The sequence below is a fragment of the Anabrus simplex genome, chromosome 3, assembly GCF_040414725.1.
Source record: "Anabrus simplex isolate iqAnaSimp1 chromosome 3, ASM4041472v1, whole genome shotgun sequence".
Taxonomy (NCBI): domain Eukaryota; kingdom Metazoa; phylum Arthropoda; class Insecta; order Orthoptera; family Tettigoniidae; genus Anabrus; species Anabrus simplex.
The window spans coordinates 158,071,621-158,093,534 of NC_090267.1; the positions used below are offsets into that span (position 1 = coordinate 158,071,621).

The 21,914-nt window shown below is 40.2% G+C and overlaps 1 protein-coding gene across 3 annotated transcripts in view; it reads left to right on the top strand.

Moving 5' to 3' along the window:
• The window catches only part of LOC136866111 (uncharacterized), a 207,026-nt gene that overhangs the window by 40,116 nt on the left and 144,996 nt on the right, over window positions 1-21,914 (top strand). For all 3 annotated transcript variants that reach the window (XR_011017909.1, XM_067142790.2, XM_068226609.1), the window contains exon 2: window positions 6,514-6,571. Coding sequence is in view for 2 of the 3 variants with exons in the window: in XM_067142790.2 (XP_066998891.2) it covers window positions 6,554-6,571 (18 nt within the window). In the remaining variant the exon portion in view is untranslated. The remainder of the gene's footprint in view (window positions 1-6,513; window positions 6,572-21,914) is intronic.

Genomic DNA, 21,914 nt, shown 5'->3' on the forward strand with positions numbered 1-21,914 from the left:
CTTAGATTCGTTACAAAATAATAATGGAGTAGAAAAGCGTTTCTTCTGACTACTTCAAAATTAAACTAAATGTAATTCGGATAAGCTAAGTCACCGATCACAAGTTCCACCAGGAACAAACATCAGGAACGCAAAATTAAGAATAAACATTTACGTGAAAAATATACACGAAGAAACACACACAAAAAGAAAATACTTTTACAGAATCACATATTTAAAACATTAATCACCGCGTAACACAAATTACGAAGTCACATATCCAGTCCCACGTCAAACATCAAGAACCAACATAACACAATTACCGCAAGTCAGATTGTCAAGAATTAAACAAACGTCAGAGCATTCAAATGTCAAGTCAAACACAGCATACACCCCCACATAAAGTTATGAATGTCACCATAGCAACGAGGTAACATGACCAAATAAACCAAAATGGCGGCTCCCCAAACAGTTACCTACCCGAGACAGAACTAGTCATCAGAAACAATTTTCAACCCTTACATTCACCTTATTTCACACTTTACTACGGATAATAGGATATTTAAAATATAACTGGTTGAATTACCCCAGACGTAAGTGATAAGGATTCTCATTTCTAAATGTAGTAGTTCGGGACACGTATTTGTTACTGAAACATCTTTTGATGTATGAATTACCTTTACGAAAACGTTCTCAGAATGTTATCAAACCAAATAATCCTACAAATCATTACATCGAAGCCCCACCAAATACTGGTACGGTAATTATTTCTCAACAAGATAACCTTAAATTACGGATTCCTTTTGTCCAAATGATTTCTCACTTTCGGAGGTAATAAAAGTTTACATAACACGATTTAGATGAATATATTCCAAAACCATTTAGTAAGAATCAATCGCCGTTAGGGCTTGTCACTTCATGGTAGTTCCGGGACCAATAAGAACAGAAATGCTACTTACATATATCCACGATGAAAAGAAAAATGATTCAAAGAAATTTGGCGTATCGCCATATGGTGATACAATCACCCCGGATCAAAGGTTAACATTTTTCCTCCTTCTTCTGCTCAAATATATTCCAAAAGTCCAGCCGCAACAGGAAGAGTTGATCTTTCTTGTACAAATCAATTCGTAATGATAATTGCCAATCACTCGATTCTCGTTAATCCATGGAGAAAAACGAAGCTGAGTTAAGTTTGGAGATTGCTGCTAGATGGCAGTACAATCTCGACAGCATGTCTACTGAATGCTAGCGCTACAGTGGCGGATCCGTACAGTTATGAGCTTGCAGCATAAAATACTTCTAGTTCAATTCCGATGAGCCGAAATTATCATGATAATTAATTTTGATCAAAAGGTAACTTGATAAGTGTCTAAGTACACAACAATACATACCGAAATCCGTTACAGCTAGAACGTCAAGTGCTGATATACTCTGGTCATTATTTACAAGAAGTGTACAAAATGTCCACATTCTGCTTATGCTCGACATCACATGGAGTTACGAACACACTCGAATAGCCTATGTCCGGTGCTGCACATACTGTTTGAAAAGACCTTACAATTCCGCCATGAAGTGTTGCTTCATCCTCCAAAACAGTCGCGTACACCAAAGATTTTGCTCCAATCCACACACAAAAATTCCAAGGCGTTTAGATCAGATGATTGTGGAGGCCAATAAAGTACGCATTTTCGGACCCATGTTTATACATCGATAGTACGCGAATGATACCTCGAATCCCACAATCTTCTTCCTAGCCTCATATGGATATACAGTCCATCAGAACAATGTTCGTTGCGTTCATTTCCCTATGCCAGTACGTAAAACAAAATGAATTGTAGGTATGTTCGTGAAGTATTTATGCTCGTGCCAGCACAGTGTTGTTCCATGCAAATAGTTGCCGACAATGGAGAGTATAGTCTCAACTCGATCGACGAAAATGGCGTCGAAAAATGACCTGTGTGCGGATAATAAATGGCAAAAATGAACAGGCAAAGCAGTTCCGTAGCGCTTTTCAAATTAAAGGGTTAAATTTTTTCTATAATATCTTTCATGCCAGGGAATAAGAGTATAAGCCATGTTATATCGGATCCTCACAGTACAAGTCACTGGTTTAATTTTCAACAGTCAGCAGAAAACTCAATTAATAAATGAAAACAAACTTTTCTGAAATATGTTTATATGCCTATTCATATTATTTCTAATAATTGGCTTTACGTCGCACCAACACAGATAGTTCTCATGGCGACGATGGCATAAGAAAGCGCTAGGAGTTCGAAGGAAGCGGCCGTGGCCTTAATTAAGGTACAGCCCCAGCATTTGCCTGGTCTAAAATGGCAAACCATCTGTCGACAGTGGGGTTCAAACCTACTATATCCCGGAAGAAAGCTCAAGGCTGCGCGCTACTAACCACACAGCCAACTCGACAGGTCTCTACAATTTTAATACTGTCTCTATTTTTAAAACTTCAAACATGTCCTGAAATGCAGCTACTTCTGACTTATTCTCTTTAGCTCTTCTTTTTTTCTGTACTTTTGCAAGTTATATGGCAACGACACTAAATGTGGATTAAGGCTAATTTAACGACCGCATGTGCTTCCTGACACCAATCCTTTGTGAAAGGACGTATTCACAATTTCATGTTTCTAAAGTGGTTGATAGTGTGATGACTTGTATGGAGGAGGAGGGGGTTAAGATATGGCCATATTTGTCGTACTAAGGCAGAACCCAATATGTAAAAAAGAAAAGATAGATTTGTCGGTTATAATCCCCATGAGTATGATTCTGGTGCCCGTAGAATACGCTATTTCCAAAATAAACATTCCTATGTGGCATCTAATGCAAGACAAGCGAGTTTAAAAAAGCACATGCATGACCGATGAAATCCTTGATTTGATGGACCAACGGAGGATGGTAAAGAACAAGAATTGGGATAAGTATAAAAAACTCCAGACCAAAATCTGCCAAATGATTAGAAGGGCAAAAACTGAATGGCTGGATAATCAGTGTACGAACATAGAAGAATGTGAATCTGAACATGATACTTTCTTTTTGCTAGTGCCTTTACGTCGCACCGACACAGATAGGTCTTATGGCGACGATGGGATAGGAAAATCCCAGGAGTTGTAAGGAAGCGGCGATGGCCTTAATTAAGGTACAGCCCCAGCATTTGCCTGGGAAACCACGGAAATCATCTTCAGGGCTGTCGACAGTGGGATTCGAACCCACTATCTCCCGCATGCAAGCTCACAGCCACGCGTCTCTAACCACTCGGCCAACTCGCCCGGTCATGATATTTTAGCATGCACAAAAAGGTTAACGAAGCTACAGGGTTACATACCAGGAGAACAAATGGACTGTTATATAACTATCAAGGGAAGATCATCATCGAGCATGAAGAAAAACTGAACAGCTGGAAAGTCTTTGTGACTGATCTTTTCCATGATAATAGGGAATCATATCCTTTTGTTTGTGATACAGTTGAAGGACTATTAATAACTCGCCAGGAAGTAGAATAAGCCCCCAAAACTGCAAAAACAGAAAATCACCTGGACCGGATAGTATACCTGTAGAAATATTAAAAATTCTTTAAGAAGACCAGTCTCTAGATATCCTGATAGAGCTATTCAATATGGTATACACCAATGGATCAATCCCTTCTGACTGGTTGCATCAACTTTCATCCCTGTTCCTAAGGAAACAACAGCTAAAAATCAGAAGATTGCAGATTTTATTATTATTTTTTTTATTTTTTTTTTTTATTTTTGCAAGTTCCTTTACGTCGCACCGATACAGTGTACGGACATAGAAGAATGTGAATCTGAACATGATACTTTTAACATGCATCGTCTTATGGTGACGATGATTGCAGAATCATAAGCCTAATGAGCCATGTTCTCAAAATCTTCCTAAAAGTAATACATGCAAGAATATATAGAAAATGTGGATCCTATTTAAGTAGTACCCAGTTTGGTTTCCGTAGTGGGTTTGGCATAAAATAGTCATGTCTGTGGATGTATATGCTTATTTTATCTCTTATGAAAAATCTTTCGCCCGTGTGAAACATGAAGCACAAATACCTGTGCTATTGAAATAAATAAAGGAGTGAGACAAGGCTGTGTTTTATCTTCACTCCTCTTCAATATCTACTTCGAAAGGGTATTTTCTGAAGCACGAGAATGAAAACAGGAGGGCATCGTTGTTAATGGAATCACAATAAATAATCTGCCGTATGCAGGTGATACTTCTCTGCTTGTAACAAGTGCTGAAGATCTGCGGACATATTACTAAATTGTGTGGTTGAACATAGCTCTGCGGCAGGTCTGCGTTTAAACACGAAAAATACAAAGTAATGGTCATAAGCAAACATGTCATTAAACTTGTTAACTTGAGCTGGCACATCACTGGAGCAATGTAACGCTTTAAGTATCTCGGCAGCGGACTTAATCACAGCTGGAACAATGCTGTTGAAATTAGGTCCCGGAATGAGCAGGCAAGGACTGCATTCAAGTGAATGAGCAAGCTTCTCTGTAACAGGGATTTTTAAGATCAATCTCCGTCTCCGTTTACTTAGATCTTAAGCTTTTTTTATCTTATTTTCTGGAGCAGAGACTTGGAAATACTCCAACGCCTGAACAAAGAGCTAGAGTTCATACACAATATCAAAAAGAAAAAATTCGAAATGATAAATATAGACTCCTTCGCTTGTCTTACAAGGTAAAACTGAAGGAAGGAGAATATCTTGGCTACAAAAACTGCGAGAACTACTATAGGCTCAGTACCTCACTCCTTTCCCAGTTGCTGAGAACAAGAACCAGATCGCCCTGATGACAGTGGGCATCCAGTGACGATATGGTACAAAAATAAGATGTGTTCAGTACATAGATATAGAGGCAACGTGTGATTCTTTCCATGAACTTGCTGAATAAATAAAAATAAAAAATTTTCTTCCTTGTATTATATTCACAAATGTACGCCACTTGAAATTAAAAGTCATTGAAATACAATATGAATTCCAATGAGCTCGCTAACTTTCAAAAGCGCCTCCTGAAAAATCATGTCTTTGACATATCGGGTTCTGCCTTAGTACCACAGATACACTGAGTGGCTAAAAGTCATCGGAAGACATTGAATGTGATGTTAAAACGAGTTGCTCCTCCGCGAGCTCTCAAAATGGCGGCAATACGGCGAGGCACCGACTCTGCAAAGTGTTGGAATCGTTCTGGGGGGATCTGGACCCACGCATCTTGCACTGCTACCCACAGTTGGTCTTGTGTTGTTGGGTTCATGGAGCGCATACCAGCCTCGACAGCATCCCATAAATGCTCGACTGGATTAAGATCGGAGGATCTGGAGGGTCAATCCACGGTCATAACTTCACTTGAGTGCTCCTCCAAGCACCTGTGTGCCACCACAGAGCGCTGACATGGCGCATCGTCCTGTTGAAACATGCCATCTCCATCAGAATACTCTAGGGGCAGAAAGGGATGCAGATGGCATGAAAGAATGTCCGCATAATGTGCACCTGTGAACACTCCCTGCAACCGGACAATGGGATCTAATTGCGACCATGAGAACGCCCAGGACAGAACTGAGCCACCTCCCGCCTGGACACAACCTTGTTGACACGCAGGATCCATATCTTCATGGGGCACACCCCACACTCTCACGTGCCCATCAGCTTGATACAACTGGAGCCGGGATTCATCGGACCATACCAAATGCCGCCACTGTTCCATGGTCCATTGTCGAAGTTCGCGGGCCCATGCACGTCGTTGAGCTGTGAGTCGAGTTGTCAGCAAAGGGACACGAATTGATCGTCGGCTGATGAAGATTATACGGTACAGTTACTTCCTTGCAGTCCTGGTAAAAATGGGTTCCTGACTCCCAATATTCAACAGGGCGGTGATCTGACTCGCAGTAGCCCGTCTGCGTCCTGTATGGTTCTGCGGAGGCGACGTGATGTCCGTTCGTTAAAAACCTGTGGTTTTCAGGTGCGGCGGTTTACGCGGGTGGTATCATTCTCTCTGCGACATTGAAAAAACATCCTCGGCACTGCTGACTTCGGAAACCCGAATTCGCGTGTAATCTCCGCAATGTTATGGCCCATGCTCCGCGCGCCGATGATCGTCCCACGTTCAAAATCGGTTAACTCGCGACGTGTTGGTTGAAATCTTCACGACACTGGTGTCTGTGACAGGCTGTTCAGCTACGCCACAGCTAGCCGCGTCGCTCAGGGGTCGTACACGGCACATTTTCTAATGGGGCACCCCTTTCCGTGACTTTTGGCTACTCAGCGTATTATTCGTACTGTTGGGGCTCTGATAGGAATGGGGATAGTTTTACACTACTTACCTCAACCACCAACATTGTACGATAGTCTGTTTAATATAATGTTAGAATTATCCTGTGCAACAACAAGTAGAAGGGTGACGAATGATGCTTGTTTCTTCTGATAGTATCTAATTTCCTGTAAAATGTCTTTACTCTGTGACTTATGTACTTTTCATCATGTGATATCTCTCTCTCTTTCAGATTTTTTATCTTAAAGACAGCCCCGTAGTCTGTGACAAACATGGCTTCAGACATACAGGTAAGTGAAAAAAACTGTATAAGCATAAGTTGATTAATCTGCTGGGTGTTGTAGCCCTGAGAGTGAAGTACTTGAAATTAGAAAGTTCAGAAAATTTGAATGCTATCCTCGTATGTATGAACGTCTACCACTTAGACCCGTTTCTTCATTCTGGGTCGAGTATGAAGTGAGATGAATTTATATGGAATGTTTTACGGCCGGATGACCTTCCTGACGCCAACCCCAGTTGAAGAGGTAATTAAGTTGAAATTAATGACGGTGAATGAAAATTAGTAATGAGGAAGGACTCGGCTGCGGCCTGTGAACAGGAACTGTACTGGCATTTGCGTGGAAGTGAAAATGGGAAACCACAGCAAACCATTCAAAGGACAGGCGACGGTGCGGTTCTAACCCACGCGTCTCCCGAATGCAGAGCTTGGCTCCGCAGCCGTAGCGAGTTAACACGCGTTAACCAGTACTGAGAACATCACTTGTAGAAAGGAATTATACCGTTCTATTTTTGCAATTAAACACTGTTTGCCCCACTCCTCCAATATACAGGCTAGAAACTGCAGACAGTACGTACTCTTGATTATGCACTGTGGTCAGATGTAGAAGAGAGCTATTTCAGTATGATATTCAGATGAATGTATGGAAATACAACTGGCTCTGGATGCAGTAATACGAAAATGGTAATACGTAAACGATATAGTGATAGCTGTTGATTGGCTGACATTCCTGATATTCTTGTGCAGGTAGGTCACCGAAACCATGGACTAAATAGGTCTTAGGAAATTCTTTCCTCGTTGACTTTAGGCTTCTGGCAGGGTTACTTTAAGGGCGCTAAAAGCTCCAAGGCTACTCTAAAGTCTGAGAGAAATTAAATTAAAATTTACCACTTCTATTATATTTTTAGCTTTATTATTTTAAAAAGGAATAGGAATTGTAAATTCAAATCGCAGAATATTGAAAAAATAATGACGCCAAACGCACAACTGCAGGAATTAAAATAACCCCGATTTAAAATGTTACAAAAGTTAAAAAACGACGTTACAGATTTTGGCTTATCTTTTTATAGTACACTGACTGACAGAGCAAATGCAACACCAAGGAGCAGTGGTTCGAAAGGGGTGAAAGTTGGGGAAAAAACAGAGACGGCATGGACGAATAATTGATGTTTATTTCAAACCGATATGCAGGTTACACAATGCGCACGGCATCGACTCAGTAGGATGTAGGACCACCGCGAGCGGCGATGCACGCAGAAACACGTCGAGGTACAGAGTCAATAAGAGTGCGGATGGTGTCCTGAGGGATGGTTCTCCATTCTCTGTCAACCATTTGCCACAGTTGGTCGTCTGTACGAGGCTGGGGCAGAATTTGCAAACGGCGTCCAATGAGATCCCACAAGTGTTCGATTGGTGAGAGATCCGGAGAGTACGCTGGCCACGGAAGCATCTGTACACCTCGTAAAGCCTGTTGGGAGATGCGAGCAGTGTGTGGGCGGGCATTATCCTGCTGAAACAGAGCATTGGGCAGCCCCTGAAGTACGGGAGTGCCACCGGCCGCAGCACATGCTGCACGTAGCGGTGGGCATTTAACGTGCCTTGAATACGCACTAGAGGTGACGTGGAATAATACGCAATAGCGCCCCAAACCATGATGCCGCGTTGTCTAGCGGTAGGGCGCTCCACAGTTACTGCCGGATTTGACCTTTCTCCACGCCGACGCCACACTCGTCTGCGGTGACTATCACTGACAGAACAGAAGCGTGACTCATCGGAGAACACGACGTTCCGCCATTCCCTCATCCAAGTCGCTCTAGCCTGGCACCATGCCAGGCGTGCACGTCTATGCTGTGGAGTCAATGGTAGTCTTCTGAGCGGACGCCGGGAGAGCAGACCTCCTTCAACCAATCGACGGGAAATTGTTCTGGTCGATATTGGAACAGCCAGGATGTCTTGCACATGCTGAAGAATGGCGGTTGACGTGGCGTGCGGGGCTGCCACCGCTTGGCGGCGGATGCGCCGATCCTCGCGTGCTGACGTCACTCGGGCTGCGCCTGGACCCCTCGCACGTGCCACATGTCCCTGCGCCAACCATCTTCGCCACAGGTGCTGCACCGTGGACACATCCCTATGGTATCGGCTGCGATTTGACGAAGCGACCAACCTGCCCTTCTCAGCCTGATCACCATACCCCTCGTAAAGTCGTCTGTCTGCTGGAAATGCCTCCGTTGACGGCGGCCTGGCATTCGTAGCTATACACGTGTCCTGTGGCACACGACAACACGTTCTACAATGACTGTCGGCTGAGAAATCACGGTACGAAGTGGGCCATTCGCCAACGCCGTGTCCCATTTATCGTTCGCTACGTGCGCAGCACAGCGGCGCATTTCACATCATGAGCATACCTCAGTGACGTCAGTCTACCCTGCAATTGGCATAAAGTTCTGACCACTCCTTCTTGGTGTTGCATTTGCTCTGTCAGTCAGTGTATATTCATATAGCAAACAAGTAGCTGCCGGATTCTTCGACGAAATTATCTTTTCATTGGTTAGTTTCCAGACCAACTTTGCTTTAAATAAATTAAAGTTGAGTGGATTCAGGATGCCGCCTTCGCGGTGTAGGGGTAGCGTGCCTGCCTCTTACCCGGAGGCCCCGGGTTCGATTCCCGGCCAGGTCAGGCATTTTTACCTGGATCTGAGGGCTGGTTCGAGGTCCACTCAGCCTACGTGATTGCAATTGAGGAGCTATCTGACGATGAGATGGCAGCCCCGGTCTAGAAAGCTAAGAATAACGGCCGAGAGGATTCGTCGTGCTGACCACACAACACCTCATAATTTGCAGGCCTTCGGGCTGAGGAACGGTGGCTTGGTAGGCCGCAGAACTTTGGGGCTGTTGTGCCATGGGCGGTGGGTTTATTATAGAGGTTTCGTAGATTAGAAATAATGGACACGGAAGCTGGTGCAAATAGGTGTGAAGAATGGCAGGAGGATACTCTAAATGAGAATATTAAGCCTATGTTAAGAATAAACCCGATGAATTAACCTTCACGTGCCAACGGGCTCCGGCGCTAGAGTCATGTTAGGCGAATGGATGAGGATAGATTTCCTAGGAGAATAATAGACAGGGCTATCGAGGGTAAGAGAAGTAGATATTAAAGGCGACGATGGTTAGACCCGGGTTTTAGTGATTTCATTATAAGAAATGTAAATTACTGGAACAATTGATCTGAAATTTGATAAGGATATACTTCAGATATTAATTTTAAAATGCTAGTCTATTCTAATGTAACAATAGTCGACCTTTTCTAAATGGTGGCCCTTTATATATAGGTATTTGCTAAACTCGCGTGTTTTACGCTAAAAACCAAAATAATGGGTAAATGGTTAGTCCTACAACCAAATAAAGCCCAGTGTGTGGAAACTGAGTTTTATGATACAAACGCCATACACATTTTCTTTGTAACTCTCATTGTTATCCACGAAATTTGGCTTTTATGAGTTACAGCTTGCGTTCCAGAACACATCTTACAACTAAATCACTAAACCTTGAGCCTAACCATCGTGTCCTCTTACCCTCAAAGGCCCTGTCCATTATTCTCCTAGGTAACTTAATCTCATCCATGCATCTCACATGACCCCTGCGCCAAACCCAGCTGGTGACTACAGCTTCATCTATCGAGTTTATTCCTAACTTACACCTTATCTCCTCATTTCGATTACCCTCTTGCCATTCTTTCCACCTGTTTGTACTGTACCCTTTTCGTGGTATCAGTACATCAATAGATCATGATAGTCCCGCAACATGACGTTAAAATGGAACACCTTGGATGAGGCCTACTAGCGTTACAAGGCACTAGCTGAGTCGATAGAGTCATACGGGTCGCAGTCTGTCCTTACTGGGCAGTAATCTAATAATTTACAGCAGGGGAATCATAATAATGTGAGGAATACTATCAAACTATGCATTGAGAAGAATGAATTGATTATTTTTCCATAAGGGCAATTTAATTAATAATAAAGCACATATTTAAATCTTTGTACAGATATGCCACCGCATCAACACACAAATAACAAACACTAATATTTCTTGAGGTTAGGATGCCTATATAGTCTTATTTCTATAACCGCATCTGCTCAGGAATATGCAAAAACTTGAGAAGGCGTCCCTTCTCGGACCAATTAATTACCTAAATACTTATCACTTCACACGCATCCTATATACACAAATCATTTGGCGTAGGCATATCGTGTGTGCCTTGCGTAACTCAAGCTATTAATTTACACGATCAAAAGACAAGCAGCATCCGTACGCTGTCAAGTTAAATGAAGTTTGGTCAAGTTATTTATGAGTACACTTTGAAGTACGGGAAAGTCGCCTCGTCCTATTCATTATTTTAGAGAAAAACCTATACCACTGTCTCATAAGCAAATAAATATGTAGATAATGCAAATTCCATCGAGATGTTACTTTAAACTACTGTACAATTGACACCCAACGACGTTGTTTCCCTGTAACGATGCATATTAATGAGCCGATGACCCTTAGATTACATGATAAATCTCCTGAAAGTAATGACAGATAAATAGACACTTCACACTCATATGACAGTTGATGGACACTGTGGTCGGTCCACACTAAGTAGCAGTTGGTATGACTTTCACTGCTACAGATTAGCAGCGATCACGTTCCTCTGACAGTGTGGGTGTGAACATCTCAGCTGAAAACCCTGAGCGGTAAGATTCATGCACAAGGAGATGGGAATCGCTCATCCAAGATATCTGCAGCTCTACCCCCAACGTTGATGTTCTACAAGTTTTTACAAGTAAGGCTGTCTTGGAGAAATAATGCAAACTTAAACAAGCTCTGTAAAACCCAACAGTGGCAGCTTCTCTCTCTTTCGTAACCATTCTATTTAGCGTAGTATATTAGTTATAATTTTTTTAATACTTAGAAATATCTGTTAACGCGATTCATTTAATACCAATTTTCTACTCATTTATTTTTCTCACTTCATCACACAATTTCTAAATCCTTAAATTATTTTATATTTGTATAGGCTACTAAAATCATCGTACTTCTTTGAACGATCTGCTATTAAACAATTGAACCCTTTGTACATGACAAGTAATGAATGTGTCTTATCTGATTTACTATACGATGTTAGTGTGAGAAACACAAGAAATCTTAAGGTCATCCATATCAATTCTCGGTCTCTTGTCGACTCCTCCCATATATCTGAGTTCCGGCACATTTTCGGCAAGAGTTCGTTTGATATTATCGCAGTCAGTGAAACATTTCTTAAACCTTCAGTACCAGATTCTGCCATCCGTCTCGATGGGTATAATATTTTCCGTAACGACAGATTAAACAGAGCCGCTGGTGGTGTTGCAGTTTATTTGAAGAATAGCATAAAATGTAGTGTACTTAGTAAATATCCTGGAGAGTACAGTAAGAAACCTGAGTACATAATCCTTGATACAGCCCTTTCAGATACTAAAATTCTTTTCGCTTGTATATATCGTCCACCAAAAGTAGGGTACATGGATACATTCCTGAATGATATGTATTCTCATGTTATGAATTATAAATATATATTCGTTGCGGGCGATGTTAATGTTCGGTTCGGAACTGGGACGTTTGAAAGCGAAAATATACGTAATGTGCTCAACGCTTGTAACCTCGACTGCCTTCCATTCAATCCAACCTTTCATACTGCCACTTCCGATAGCACGCTCGACATAATCTCGTCGAACTGCAATGAGTTGGTAGTAGAATACGGACAGGAACCAGCTGCCGGTTTTTCTGGTCATGACTTGCTGTACGCTGTATTCACTTTATCCACGCCAAAACAAATTCCTAAAACTATTCTTGTTCGAGACTTTAGTAAATTTGACGTGAACAATTTTCGTGCTGACGCTGAATTACTACCCTGGAATATGTTTTTTCAGTCTAATGACGTAGATCAAAAAGTATCTCTCTTCAACAGCTTTGTACTTTCACTCTATGACAAGCATGCGCCCCAAAAAAATAATTCTCGTAAAACACCGGGCATCACCATGGTTCAATAAGCGTATTAAGGAATTGATAAGTAAACGAGACAGAGCTAGGAAGAAATTTATTAAAACTAAACTTCCAGATGATTACGAGCAATTCAGGATCTTACGTAACGAGACAAAACAAGTAATTAGGATCACTAAAGTATACGTACAACATCTTCCGTAATTGTAAGAGCACCTCAGCTTCTTGGCGTGCTGCAAAATCTCTTGGTATTGGAGTCAGTCACTTTCTAGATAGCCAGATGCCTGTTACTCCATCTGAATTAAGTGAATATTACATGACATCAGTCTCTAACTCCAACTCTCCGAAAGTATCAGAGACTGCCAAACATTATAGACATCTCACTCCAAGTAACAGAGATAAATTCTATTTCATGTACGTACACCCTTCACAGGTAGAAAAAGCAGTCAGATCAATACGAACTAAAGCTAAAGGTCCAGATAATATTCCAATATCCATGATTTCTACCTGCATGGACATATTTCTTCCTGCCCTTGTGCACTTATTTAAATTCTCTCTACAGAATGGAGTTTATCCCTCAGAGTGGAAGCGTGCCAATGTACGTCCTGTGCCCAAAAAGAAATTACCAACAGTCTGTAGTGATTTTAGGCATATCAACATCCTCTGTGCACTTAGTAAGGCACTAGAAAAAAATGTTCATGAGCAGATATGTGAATATTTGTCTAAATACAACATTCTAAATCCCTACCAATCTGGCTTCAAGAAGGGCCATAGTACTGCTACTGCTCTTCTGAAGGTTACAGATGATATTCGCGCGGCCACCGATAAGGGGCAGCTTACTATCTTATGTCTCTTTGATTTCTCTAAGGCATTTGACTCTGTTAATCATGAGTTGTTTCTTGCTAAGCTGAAGTCAATTGGCTTCTCCCAGAGTGCTCTGTCGCGGTTTGAATCATATCTGTCAAATAGATCACAAAGAGTCACGTTCGTTGACGGTCGATTCTCTAGCTGGGAATCAGTAAACTGTGGCGTACCACAAGGATCAGTCCTCGGTCCTTTATGTTTTTCTATTTATATTAATGACATATCTGAAGTCTTTAAAAGCAGTACCTTTCACATGTATGCGGATGACTTACAAGCTTACTTCCACTTTTGTCCCACTAACGCATCTTCTTGTATAACGCATTTTAACCATGACATCTCTCGATTGATTGAATGGAGCGCAAATCATAACCTCCAATTAAATGTGGCTAAGACCCAGCTTATTTGCATAGGTTACACAAAACTCCTGAAAACTGTTGACCTCAAATCCCTCCCAGCAATAAAAATTCTAGAGACAGATATTCGTTATAGTGACACCGTTAACAATCTAGGTCTAATTTGCGACAGAACCTTATCCTGGTCTGATCATAAGTCAAATGTAATCCGAAAAGTTGTGTCATCCATGCATATTTTGAAACGTAACGTGTCATGTACACCACCTTTCATGCGAAAACTACTTGTTCAAAGTCTTATATTTCCAATAATTGACTATGGTGCAGTCGTATACAACGACTTATCTGAAACTTTGAACATAAAACTACAGAGGGTACAAAACGCATGTGTTCGTTACGTTACAAATGCCAGGCGTGATGAACACATAACACCCTATTATATACAGCTACAATGGTTGAAACTCCATGAACGTCGAGAAATCTCAGTAGCTGTTGCCACGCAGAAAATTCTCAAACTGAAGACACCATCCTACCTTTATAATGCATTTAAACCTATGGGGTCGGTACATAACAGAGATAATAGGTTTACAAAAACCACCCTTCAAATTCCCCTTCATCGTACCACTAGATTTAACAAATCCTTTGTTTGCACTGCATCACGTACCTTTAACGTCTTTAATATTCACCGTTTCGCAAATAACACTAACTGTACATAACTAAAGCAGTTCTTAACATCTATCTTTCTGGAGGAGTACGCAAGAGGCTGAGATCAGGCATTCTTGTGTCGAACAATCAGAAATATGTATATTTCGAAGAAAATTGTTTCTCTGCCTTATCTTTATATTCTTTAAATGCATGTAGTCCAAAATAACAGAAGGGCTTAATGATTTACTTTCTTACTTATTATATAATGTATGTCTTAACCTTACTGGATTTGGTATCTGTATTTTCATTTTTTTTATGTTTCATGTTTAGTTTAATACTTTAATATTATAAAAATGTAGTTACTGTGATCATAAATCTGTATTGTATTATAAGAAGACGCTACATAAAGGGGCTTTTCAGCCTCAGTGGCATGTAAACCATGATCAATAAATTCAATTCAATTCCCTCTCTCTCTCTCTCTCTCTCTCTCTCTCTCTCTCACCTTCGGCCCATGAATGGCCTTTCAAGTAAACGACCTGCCAGCCAAAAATATAAACACTCCCTCCAAGTTAACGGGACTTTCCAGACCGGTCTTGCGATCAATACTTCTGCTACTCATTCATTTTCATTTATTTTCCACTGTGTCACTAATAGCATTAATGCGAATCGGCTGTACTCTAGCCCTCTTTATATTCATCACACGGAATTACTCATCGTGGTACTATTCAAATTGCTGGGTAATATTCATACTTCCTTGAATCACAGGCTCATCATAGTCTCCTACACAGAGTTCGATTTTTTACTCCCTCGACTCGGCCATACATGTAAGTCACAAAAGAAGCTGTTCTATCGAATGGGGGCAAATAGACATCGACACTCGCAATTTTGGTATAACTCATTTATAATCACACCCACTGTCATATCGCCTCCTTGATGCTCATATATATGTATCCTTAATTTACATAGGTGGGTATCTATCTGATGTGAAGCAGAAATAGAAATTTCAGAATGTTTGTGAAGACTCATACAAAATATAGCTGATGTTAAACTGGAGAGAATTTTACATGAATTTCAAATCCCCTTTACTAAATTACGCTGCTCCACATATTGTTTAACTAAGGGGTCTTAATCATAACATGCAATTATATCCCACCGGTTACCATGGCAACGTCTCTGGCTGATTCCCAGCAGGGAAGTTCGTAATGCCATTTTCGTCATTACTCCTGTAAACTCGTGGTTGTTCGTTGAGTATAAGAAGATGGCAGGCCACGATACCTACCGCCATTCACAATCAAGTTCGGGAGTTTCTATTATAACGGCAGGCTCACTTGCCTACTGCCATTCACAATGGAGATGTGGAGTTCTCATTATAAAGACAGGCCCCTTTTCCTAATGACAGCCATAATTGAGTTGGGGGTTTTGATTATAATCGAGAAATGCACCTCTATCTAAAGCTAAAAAAATGAAGCGGATGTTTTACAAAATTGAAATGTCCTTCACTTAAGTGTGATGATATGAGTTACGGATTTAAGAAAGCGGTAACAGAGGGGAAATTTAGACGCAGAGATTCTTAGATAAGAATATGATTTACGGTGTTTTTACTTAAGCCTGAAGAGTCAAGAAATTAAAGCAGAAAACGGAAGTAGAAGAAAAATACAGTAAACATTATAGCAATTCCCAGAAAACACATTTTGTGAAATAATGGGCTATACTCCGCGTATTTTTGAAATACAGCATTAACAACCACCCTTAGAGCTATTCAAAGACGATTTTAACCTCGAACGGTATTCCGCAAATAACCCGCAGAATGGTAGCTTTCTTAAATCCGTAACTCATATCATCACACTTAAGTGAAGGACATTTCAATTTTCAATTTCAATTTCAAAATTGGAATTTGGAATCTGTTTTAAAAGTAAAGAAACACGTAATCCTGAGTCCTTCTTCCAGTTTCCCGATGATTTTTCCCCCTGTGAAGTGATCTAAATGTTGTCTCCGTCCCATGTTGTACTGAATAACACCACCACAGTGCAACGTAACAACTCGCTCATTGACTCACAGTGTCTTGTCCCGTTCCTTCAAATGCCTCGTTTTGTGGGCCAGACCCATTTGGCGCTCTAGTCGCGCTGACCTCACGCCAGGTTTCTATGCATGTGTGGAAGGCATCTAGCAACATATTACCGCACTTTCATTTCCACCCAGCACCCAGTAGTTGATATGTTGCTTTTTCTATCTCGTCGTCATTGTATAAATAACTATGTGAAATACACTTTTGCTGCAGGGGCGTACACATACTACTGTCTGTATTCAGTAAAGTTAACAAAAATAATGTGAACTTTGGAAGAGTTGCATGTCATCATACCCTCAACTGAACATGGATCCTCAAACATAGCTTATACATACAAGCATATGAAGTGATTAAACACGGCGTTTGATACCGGCATCCCTCAACATATTATTACTGTCCAGAAGCGGTTTTTGAGCCCATTGATACAATTTAAGAATTTTATAACAGAACGTCTATATGGTATTTTTAACGGATCATTAGATATTTGAGCTGGACAATTTAGCTACCTATACAATGACACAAGAACATAATATTGATATATGTCTTTTTATTTGCTGCACATTCTACATCATATTCACACTAGCTGATGTGCCCGTGCTTCGATACGGAATCCTACATTGTATTCAGAATTCTAAATTAAGTACTCTACACGTTGTGAGTAAGATTATACTAAAGTGGCAAGATACCCGTGCTTCGTTACGGTATTATACTGATATTTATAAATGAATGCTTAACATTTTATATATAATCTACTAAAATTCGCGTTCTGACGGCAAAGTTCTTCCCTTTCTTCAAACTTTCTTTCCAGCAAACGATTCCGTACTTCCCGGGCTAACTCCAGATATTCCGCCCGGTTAGTTGGGTCCCTAAATCTTTGCCACCTTTTCCTATAAGCATTTTTAATATGGGCAAATAGTTGGGGAGATCCGGCGTAGTGTCGTCTTGGGTACCATGGCGGTACTGAAGCAGCGGCCGGACTGCATTCGTAGTCATTACCAGGTCAGGACCCGTTCCCAGAGCCGTCCGCATATTTTGACGACGGTCCAGAAAATTATTATTATTATTAGGGTGGGTGATATTAATTGAATTTCGGTTATTATTATTATTATTATTATTATTATTATTATTATTATTATTATTATTATTATTTTTATTATTGATGTTCTGGACCTCGCAGCACGATGCAAGACCGCAACTTGGCGGTAAAATCTAAAATACATCTCCTGCCATTGTCATTGCCGACAATGTGACCAGCACCACTGTCGCGCGTAGGCAAGTGCGCGGGATTTCTGGCGATACGAATGATATAGGCGTACTTCCGTGCATTATTGACCTTATTATAGAGGTGAATAATTGCACGGTCAATTTCATTCATATCGTTTATTTCAAATGTGTTTAAATTTGTATTTATGTGCCAGGAGAATGTACTCCAATCTAACTTTAAGTTGTCCAAAGGAAAAGACGGCGCTCCAAAAACGAACCCCGGAATGATTAAAAATTATTGGTTTATGATCAGACTCAACTACATTATGAACAGTAAAACCAATTGGTCTCAACTCCTTTTTCATCCCACCGCCATTAAGTTGATTGATAAGGCGTGTTTGTTTACGCTTAAAGGAATTTCCAAATACCAATGTTCACATCTATTACCTTCAGTTTTGAGATATAAGTTACCCCATAAAAAGAATTCACTTTTTCACTTCCTTTCACACTCCCCCTTAAGTGAATTTTCCATTTATGAAAGTTTCTTTATTAGTAAAGGACCTTCTAAATACCAATTATCATGACTGTAACATTTTCAGTTTTTGAGATATGTGTCCTCTTAAAAGGAATTCAACTCCTTTTCACTCCCCCCCCCCCCAAGGTTATCCCCCTCCCCCCAAATGCGTTTTTCTTTGTTTTAAAATGAGATCCAAATACCAAATTTCACGTCTATAACAACTTTAGTTTTTATTAGATGTAAGTATCCTTATACAATTAATTCCATTACATTTTTTAAATCCTTCACCCCTCCTTCATTTTTACCATGTTCAGTTGAGGGTATGATGACATGCAACTCTTCCAAAGTTCACATTATTTTTGTTAACTTTACTGAATACAGACAGTAGTATGTGTACGCCCCTGCAGCAAAAGTGTATTTCACATAGTTATTTATACAATGCTGTGCAAAACTTAAGGACGAGATAGAAAAAGCAACATATCAACTATTAGGTGCTGGGTGGAAATGAAAGTGCGGTAATATGTTGCTAGATGCCTCCCACACATGCATAGAAACCTGGCGTGAGGTCAGCGCGACTAGAGCGCCGAATGGGTCTGGCCCACAAAACGAGGCATTTGAAGGAACGGGACAAGACACTGTGAGTCAATGAGCGAGTTGTTACGTTGCACTGTGGTGGTGTTATTCAGTACAACATGGGACGGAGACAACATTTAGATGACTTCACAGGGGGAAAAATCATCGGGAAACTGGAAGAAGGACTCAGGATTACGTATTTCTTTACTTTTAAAACAGATTCCAAATTCCAATTTTCACATCTGCAACATCTTTCGTTTTTGAGATGATAGTATCTTCATACAAATAATTCAAATCTTTTTTCAATTCTACCCCCCATCCCCTTTAAGTGGATTTCCGAAAACAAAAAATACTTATTTCTTTATTATTAAGGGAGATTCCAAATACCAAATTTCACGTCTGTAACATCTTCAGTTTTTTAAGATATCAGTATCCTAATAAAAATAATTCAACCACATTTTCAGACATGACCCAACCGTTTTTTTTTTCCGAAAACAAAAAATACATGTTTCTTTATTTAATAGAGATAAAAATACCATTGGTCACTTCTGCAACATGTTAAGTTTTTGAGATTTACTGTAGACATACTCATTTTAAAATTTCACCCCCTTTTTAATTCCGCTTAAGTGGAGTTTCCGAAAACAAACACCTATGTGTCCTTACTCTTAGAGGTGATTCCAAATACCAATTTTTACGTCTGTAACCTTTTACGTTTCTGAGATATACTGAAGATATACACTTTCAAAAACTTCACTCCATTTGTCACTCCTGTTTAACCCCCAATTAATTGGATTTTCCGAATAAATAAAAAATACGTGTTTCTTTATTTTTAGATTCCAAATGACAATTTTCAGATCTGTATTATCTTCAATTTCTGAGATATAAGTGTCCTCATTGAAGGCATTCAACCTATTTTTCACCCTTTTTCACCCTTCTAGTGGGATTTCCGAAAACAAAAAATACGTGTTTCTTTATTTTTAAAGGAGATTCTAAATACCAATTGCTACATCTGTAAACTTTTAAATTTTTGATATATAGATACACTCATTTTAAAAATTCACCCCCCTTTTCACCCCATTAGCGACGGAATATCCAAAAATCCTCCCTTAGCGGGCATCTGCATTGTAATATAAATTTGTACTCAAAATTTCATTTCGTTATGTCCAGTAGTTTTGGCTCCGCGATGATGAGTCAGTCAGTCAGTCAATTAATCAGTCAGTCAGTCAGTCAGTCAGTCAGGACATGTTCTTATATATATATATATATATATATTTACGGACAAACTTGCTACACATTCTACATTACACTCGCATTTCCTGACACATCTTCATGTTTTTATATGCTACACATGGCAGAAAACATTCATATTCTATAATACACAGAACACCCATCTGTGATAGCTGGTGTGGGTCAGGGGGCCCCAACCACGCCCCCAACTCAGCGTGGCGATCAACCACACTAAGAGATTCAGCAACCAGTCGAGGCATGCGACGCGCAGTTCTGGCACGAGGCAATGAATTATCTCTCGAAGGAAGGGAGAATTCATGCAGTACAATACTGTACGCCATGATACGCCCCCCTCAGTACAGAGAATATTGTTGGCTCGTGTCAGAACTCGCATCGACCTCCGGGCCACAGCTCACCTTAACGGCCGCTAAGGAAAGCTCTGCACCTTTATTCTCGGCTCGTTGATGGATCTCAATATCGCCTCCGCTAGCGACATTATTGTACGTGCGTCCTATATCTAATGACTGCGGACCGCACAGGGAATGAGTCTCCACCGAGCGGCATCATTCAAGTAATATTTGTACTTCTGGTAAATCTTATCGAGTAACATAAGACTGTCGGTAGATTAAGGGTGAGGATAAGCTTCAAGTTCCCAAAATACTAGTTTCGTTCGCACATGAGCAATTTCAGTTGTAGATAAATGCTTAACGCGCTATGCGTCAACATGACGAACTTCGTGGTTTGTTTTCGTGTTGACTCGTGGGGCAGGAAACCAGAGTGCTGTCTCATTATTTAAACGAAGAGAAGGCCTCTTGTATAATTACAGTATATCTTGGTTAGACAGTCCAAGACTGTCCAGTTGTGGTTGAAGGATATTATTACCTCTAACAATGATCATGGATGGTGTTTAATTGTTCCTAAGATACAGTTGCAATCTCGATCACATATTATTTGAAAAATGAATTCCATTTCGACTATTTGCAATTATTAATTATTATTATTATTATTATTATTATTATTATTATTATTATTATTATTATTATTATTATTATTATTATTATTATTATTATTATTATTATTATCAATCAGTTTAAGATTTTGCTTTGAGTTGATAGTGGTGTTAACGTCCAAACTAAATTCCTGAGCGTGCAATAAAGTTTGAATTTCATGGTTCAAATGTTAAAGCGTGGTGGAATGTGAAATATCGGTGTCTGCTGACTTACGAGGACAGTTTTTCAGTTGTACGTCCTCTTAAAAATATAATCGGCACTAACAATTTTGTTTATTTAAGGAGTAAAAGTGGAGTTTATGGTTATATATTAATTCTTTCGTCTATGAAGCATTGGGAGTCTTCCATTTTCACGCCCTTGGTGGCCCTCTCCTTTATTTTGCTGATACCTTAATTCTGCAAAGGGTCGCACTTTTTTCATTTTACCTCGGATTAGTGTAAATAGAGGATAATTGCCAATTTATACTTGCTCTTAAAACAGTAATCACCACCACCATCACCGCTTTAAAATTATGTAGTAGAAGTAACAATAATTATACGAGATGATGGAGTGCCAATACTTTGACCTGAATAACTTCCTCAGCAAGCCTATAACTCTACGGATACGAGTCTTAAGTACTATTAAACGCCAACCAGTTTCAGCGAGATGTGATTCGGATCCTTTTGAGCACAGAAGGCGAGAATCTAACAAAGTACAGTAGGTTACGCACCATGAAGAATGTGAAACTTAAATAATTATATGGTCTTCAAACCTACCTAATAACACAGGGCTCGGTGACGAATCTATATACTGTATCTACATAAATAAAGTTGTAGGAGGCCCACTGTCTGTAACTTCGTTACTTTTGTCAATTTTTCTGATAATTATTTATCCGTTTTAGGTAA